This window comes from Adiantum capillus-veneris, chromosome 19 (genome assembly GCF_014529385.1).
Source record: "Adiantum capillus-veneris isolate H3 chromosome 19, ASM1452938v2, whole genome shotgun sequence".
In the NCBI taxonomy this organism is placed as follows: domain Eukaryota; kingdom Viridiplantae; phylum Streptophyta; class Polypodiopsida; order Polypodiales; family Pteridaceae; genus Adiantum; species Adiantum capillus-veneris.
This window is the reverse complement of record NC_140949.1, coordinates 57,169,972-57,176,736: the sequence shown is the minus strand read 5'-3', so window position 1 is coordinate 57,176,736 and position 6,765 is coordinate 57,169,972. Positions and strand designations below refer to the sequence as shown.

Genomic DNA, 6,765 nt, shown 5'->3' with positions numbered 1-6,765 from the left:
TCAAAATGTGTTAATTTTGTGTTAAGAATTTGCCATGAAATAAAAGAAGGATGGCGAAGGTGCCATCCTGATTAAGGTTGAGTAATTAAACAATGATTTAACATCTAAAGTGGTACAAATGTATATAGAAAAACTCAAAACTATTACACATAGGGGAGTGTTTATATCAAAATTAGAAAGGATCGTAGACACGTACGAACATATCTTCTGAAGCTAGGATCGAAGTGAGTTTCAAATCACTAGAATGAAAATATGAATCTTGTTACTACAAAAAAAACACATGATAATGAGAGTTATGAAAGTTAGTCAGACAAAGTAATATTTTTTCAACAGTAAGTGCTTATATTGTTATGCAAGGTCGTGCTTATTAGTGCGTCCATGAATGAATTCCTTGGATACCCATGTCCTTTAAATGTAGACACAATACAGTAGAAGGGCAAATTTCAAACAACCGGTTTTATTTTAAGAGCACCGAAATGATACGAAATTTGAAATGTTGCAAGAGAATTTATAACAAATAAATAGTGCCACCTCACTTAAAAGAAAAAATGTTGGTTTATTTATGTATTTTCCACCACACTACTACAAAAGCTTTGCACTCAACTACTCAATGAAAAGAATCAATGACAATATGTTATCATTCAATGTGCATTGGTTTATGTCGAGATTAAACAGCAATTAAGAGAAAGAAAATTACAATAAGTAAAATAATCCCTATGAATAGAAACTTAAATTTCCTAGAGCCTAGATGTAATGGGGCAGAAGCTCGCCCTAAGTTGGGATTGGTAGTGTGTGTTTTGGTTATCCGGTTGTGGACAATGTAGTTTGGGCACGTTTGCCATGCTTCTTTAGTATGAAAGTTCAACTAGAAAAAACTGACAAGTCTTATGTACCCATTAGTTGTGCGAGGGATGCGCTAATGTGCATGAGGTATTTGATATGATTCTAACTCTCAATATTACTGATGAAATAGTGAACCTCTAGGAATATGCATGGTAATATGGATAGCCATTACCAGAGTTTAGCTGGCAATACTACTTATGTAGAAAATGGATCGTGATACATCTGCATGACACATGGAGAGGTTGTGGTTTGTGGAGGATTACCAAAATAATGGAACCTGGAATATGGTGAAGTTACAAAGATCATATCACATATTTGTGAAAACGTAAGGGTAATAAGATGATGCAGATGAAGGTGAACTCAATAAATTAATATCGACGAAACTATCACAAGAGATCTACGAGATCTACAATTATTATTATTATTTTTTATTTTCATTTTGAAAATCAATCATTCCTGAGTGTTCTGAGCAGCAACCACATCTCGCCTTGCTAGGAAACGACAGAGGTGGACAGAGCATCGATAGCAACATAAGACACACTGGGATTGGAAATTACAAGTACTAGTGACCATTGATGCTGCAACGGTTCATAAGTGTACACAGTTGAGCAGGAGAACCAAACTCAACCACAGTCAGTGAAAGAGAAATTGGAATTACAAGTATGAGACCAGATTGACACAATCCTCAATGATCTAATCCGCCTAGGTATTAAAAAAAAACAAAGAAGGATGACAGATTGAAATTAAAAGGTTAAGAATGTCAGATGAAAATCATCGTTGTCGTCAATTCTCCTGGATGCCCGGCATCTGAGAAAGTAGTGGAGTTGTCGCCGAAGAGCGTCCTCAATGTCCGCTGTTGTCAGGAGTCGTAGGGGGAGACAAAAGTGAGAGAGTGAAATGAAATGAAATGTTCTATTACCGGTCTTCGAAAGGGCAATGGGACCAAACTAATACAATCCTTATGAATATAATACAATATGTAGGTGTAATTAAAATTAAAATGAAGTAAAGTAAAGCACTAAAAAAAAACTAAAATTAAAAAGGTCGAATTGTTAGAGTAAAATAATCATCATCGTCGTCGTGCCGAGGATGTCCGACAGTGGCCGTTGTCTGTGAAAGGATTGCAGCCGTCGCTGAAAAGTTTTGTCAATGTCTACCTCTGCAAATAGTCGTACTGGGATCGGAGAGAGAGAGAGAGAGAGAGAGAGAGAGAGAGAGAGAGAGAGAGAGAGAGAGAGAGAGAGAAAGAGAGAGAGAGAGAGAGAGAGAGAGAGAGACCCGAGGAGCTGTTTACTTTGACTTCGAGGGGAAGGGGGGATAATTTTGCAGATGTCGTTATAGGTTCTAGATTCTACTGCAATTTTGCAAGATGTGGGCTATGGGGTCCGCAAACTTGGCCTCCGTGGGTTGAAACTCCAGCGACATGGCAGTGACTTGAGACAAGCTGCCACTACAAAAGCTTCCGCCATGAGCTGCAACCTTGGCAGGCAGCAGCTATGGGGCAACTAGTCGATGAGAAGAAAGGCATGCAATCAATAGTGTGCCAATCTTTATCTCTATCTTCCTTGATCTTTGCCCGATTTTCTTTAGTTGTAGTATTTCAAAAACGAAAGGACCATCCCCTGCGTGATGTGTTCTCATTTCCTACTCACGTACAAACCTGCACCTAATTCAGCCTGGGTAGCGGGGATCCCTGCTAGTGAAGAGAAACCATGAACCGGTATTCCAAGAAAGGAAAGTCCCTAGAGGTCAGCTTGAATGCACCGCATAAATATGGCTCCAAGGAGAAGCTAAAAATTCAGACAGCTGACCAAATGTTCCACAGTTGTAGCCAAAAACAAGACCCAGCCCATGAGCAAATGTTCAATATTGGTCGTAGCGACGCGCGTGCGTGCGCGCATGTGTGTGTGTGTGTGTGTGTGGCTCTGCGTGGTTTGGCGGACTATAGAGAGTGGACATTTGATGCTACCAAATGAGAGAAAAAAAAGTAAATATAAAAATAGTGGGTGGTTGCTGTAGCTGATCGTGCACCGTCAGCCACAGATGAGGGAGAGAAAGAATGAAGTGCACAAAGGATGCAGTGAGAGAGAGAGAGCGCGAGAGCCGGTGCATGAGATTTCATGGCTAGAGCTCTATGACGGGTTGGTGGCTATTGCTGCTGCACGGGGGGTTCACTGCAGTTGATTTCCATGCATGCGATCTGATAACGACACCACTTGCCTATTGGTTTGTGGACGGGCAGTAGCGCGTGTGAGATGGTTGGTAGCTGATCTAGTGGGTCTTGGAGCCATGCAAGTTGTGAGGTGGGTGGGAGATGAGTTATTTTTAGCTGGAGTGTTGCATGCTCGATCTGCGGTACACACACCATCTATGACAACGGCATTGTCAAGAACGCTCATCACTACTAGGGAAGTAGTGTTGATTGGGAATACAAAGCGTTGGGCAGCATGCGTTTGGCATGCACGATTGACTAGCTCTGTCACCTACCCTTCGCCATCCTGTGAGTGAGCGTTGTCCTTTGGCCTTGTTTGTTTGTGCCAAACCTAGCAAGCTTATAAGTTGCATGGTTGCAGCTCATCCGGCCATATTAAGCTGGTGAAGAACTGGTGATGGAATTGCGAGCTTGCCTTTTTCAGCGGGCCCTGTTGAGTCACGACATGCTGCTGGGCGCTACAATATTTCTGAAAACATCAGCCTACCTTGTGTTGTGAAGATGGAAAGGAATGGCCTTGTTTCATTATGTTAGTTGTTATGGCTAGCACCCCTTCATGCTCAAATGGTAGCAGCAGGCGATTATGTGCGTGCCTCTTAAAGGATTTTACTGCATTTTCACCAACTCAGATTGGCTAGACACAAGATCATTACGCCTACCTTATAGAAGGAGGCATTGTTATCATCAATGAGTGTTGTAGCGATTTGAGCAACAACGAGCATCGACCTCTTCTTTTATATATAAATAGAAATCAGGTTTAAGCAAAAAGGTTCAGGCTTTTCTGACTATGAAAGATTGTTATTTCTACTTTCTACTAATCATAGATTAACGAGAAATTATGTTGAGATCTTTGAAAAAAATTCCATAACAGACAGAACAAAAAAAACGTTAAAATTAAGTGGAATAAAAGAAAGTTTTGTGTAGTTGCACTTATCTCAAGTGCAAAAATCGCAAAGATCCATTTTTTCTCAGATGCCAACTCGTAAATCTCTCTGGTTGTTTATTACCAAGAGCGTAGCCTTGTGCTCTGATACCACTGCTACATACGGATGCGTGGTTGCCCTGCAAAATACCCAAAATAGCACACTGCAAGCCATAAAATAGACCAAATGACATACCTGGCACATCCACGAGCACGTAATCGACGTTATAGGCGAACAGAGGGAGACAGAGAGCGGAAGAGAGCAAGAGAGCGCGTGCAAGCGCATCTTCTTGAGCGGAGTGCTACGCCAGCACGACGAGAGAGAGGAGAGGAGAGTAGAGAAGAGAAACACAAACACTGGGTGCAATCTTCCCCCGTGCAAGAGTGACCATTTCCCTCTTGCACGTATTTCATTTATAGATTTCTTAAATGGTCAAAGTGATTACAAACTGGACGGTAGGTCATAAATGGCCAAAGCTCATAAAGAGCACTTGAATAATCAGATATACATAAAATATAATATCCTTCTGCATAATCCATTATCTACTAATGCGTTTGCCACCTGTCAGCTGCAATAAATGGATAAATATCAATTACATAACATAGGGCCTTGTCACACAGAGCTTGGAGGGTTGGTCCATTCCGTGGGTGACACTCTCAACCACCTTGTATAGCAGTTTGCACACTTAGGAGGCCCTTCTCGGGTAAATTTTTTCTTTCTTTACTTACAAATACTAGGAGATATTACGTTCTATACTGCTTGCTTGCTAGCCCACAGAGACATGACCGTACTACACCTGGAAACGTCCAACACGGTATACATAAGCTTCCCATAGTTTGCCTTGATTTTGTTATAAATGCCATTCATTATGATTTGCTAAAAGCAGGGTTTGGTGGTACAAAAAGAGGAAAAAAAAAAATTCCCACCTTATTGGTACTAAAGAAAAGTGGAAACGAGTAAATTGTTTGTAGTTTGTGTCAAAACTTGTCGGAGTTTGTTTTTTTATGTTCGTTTTTCCAAGATGTATCCAATGGTATACATTTATGATAAGTGATTTATTTTGGGACTTTGTTAAATTGCATTGCAAAGATTTGTCAAAGGTATTGTCAAGGACAATTAATTTTGTACCACCACCCCTAGATTTTAGCCGCTTATCTGTGTTGAATTTTTTGTTTTTTGCAATCAGGCTCACTTTCTCTACACCACTAGAGGAGTCACCTCCATGGACCCCACCTTTGACCATGTTAGCGCCCACTGCTGCCTTTACAACTTCTCAGCTACATTCACTCACCTATGGTTTTAATAATTTCAAACTAATTTTAAGAAAGATAGTCTTCGAATTTTGTGTTGTTGTGTTTGTTGTAGGCTAACCACTCTTTGGATCGAGCGGTGCAATTGTAAAGTGGATCTCATGAGAGAGTTGGCCATAGCGTAGCAAAGGGTTGGAGAGCTGGAGCAAACACTTAGAGACACTAGATTGGTTTTGGGCGACTCAACCATTGGGCTCCGTATTGCTTATGATCGAGCAGAGTACTTCACGTGAATGCACCCTTACCTTAGCTACTCCTCGAGCACACACATAGTTCAACTCTTGATATCACTTTACCCTTACATGCCTAGATGTGGGTTTGAACATGTGCAAGCTTACAATGGGCGTACATTGTTGGACTGCGTGTCTCTACAAGGTTGATTGTGAAAGTGCCAAGCTTTTGGTTGTAGATGGATAGGCAGCCAAGGTGCAACCCAAGGGGAACGAGTGCAGTTAGGAGGGATTTTAGTGTTGGTAAGACTTAATAGTGATACTTAGAGATCAATTGTAGAAGAATATCACAAATCAAAACAAAATTGATGGCTAAAAACAAACCAAGACAAGATATCGACACTTAATTGGCACTGGCAATCAACAAATGCTTCCATTAATTTGGGATCTAAAATCCTTGATACAAATCGGTTGCATACATTGTCGTGTATGCCTGCTTATTTGCAAACCCATGTTCAAATAATCCAACCTTGATGAAAACAATCCACAATGGCTAGGTAGATCTTCACCCCATACATTTCCTACGCCTATCAAATTTTAGAATAGATAATTCCCTTCCACATGTGCTTGGTTGAGTTTTATCTACCTTGTATTGATTTTCCTGTATCTTCTCTCCCCGAGGTTGAGAGAGAAATATTGAAACGGCCTTCCTTGATTTGCTTGCTTATGCTTGTGCTTCTCCTCTCCAAGATTGGTTGAGAGAGAAAGAATCCTTCTCATTTTCTTTACTTCCTTTGTTGATAGTTTCCAAGTGCGATAGAGACAACACCTGATGTCAGGTGGGTGCAAGAGAAAGCAAGAGTGTATAACCTTCCTCTTTCCTTCCCCCCCCCCCCCCCCGCGCGCTTCTCCCCCTTGTCCTCCTTCTTTTCAACTTGCCCCTCAAGCTGCCTTTTTTATCTTGCTTCCACCATCAAGGGATCTCGAAGCTCTTGCCCCTCTCTAGAGCTCTCCTTTTCTGCCAATCCTTGGCTCCCCTTTCCCTTCGTCTCCAAGATCTTACCTTCCATTTTCCCCTCTCTTGTTCACGCACCAATCTTCCCTTTTTCCCTTGTTCCTTCACCTACCCTCTAATTCCCTCTTCTATTTTTAGCTATTCTCCCTTTCTTTGGTTGTCATGTTGTCGCAAGCGCCACCATGACAAAGGGGTATGGGCCTCGGTGACGATGTGCAACCCGACATGATGACCAGATCAAAAATGGGTGCCTCTTGAGGCGAACAGAGGCTCCACAGTATGTTGATCAATT

At 41.4% G+C, this 6,765-nt stretch overlaps 1 protein-coding gene across 1 annotated transcript; it reads left to right on the top strand.

The window, feature by feature from the left end:
* Positions 1–336: 336 nt before the first annotated feature.
* LOC147434067 (uncharacterized) lies at positions 337–3,823 on the top strand. The gene is made up of 2 exons (XM_086489877.1): positions 337–3,343; positions 3,417–3,823. The coding sequence occupies exons 1-2, from the start codon at positions 3,037–3,039 to the stop codon at positions 3,440–3,442; spliced, it is 333 nt and encodes a 110-aa protein (XP_086346003.1). The 5' UTR covers positions 337–3,036; the 3' UTR covers positions 3,443–3,823.
* Positions 3,824–6,765: the final 2,942 nt, after the last annotated feature.

Bases quoted from the DNA above. Each gene is read 5' to 3' on its own strand.
- LOC147434067 (XM_086489877.1), top strand. From the start codon at position 3,037: ATGCGATCTGATAACGACACCACTTGCCTATTGGTTTGTGGACGGGCA. The intron at 3,344-3,416 runs GTGAGTGAGCGT...GCATGGTTGCAG, and splicing joins CACCTACCCTTCGCCATCCT to CTCATCCGGCCATATTAAGC.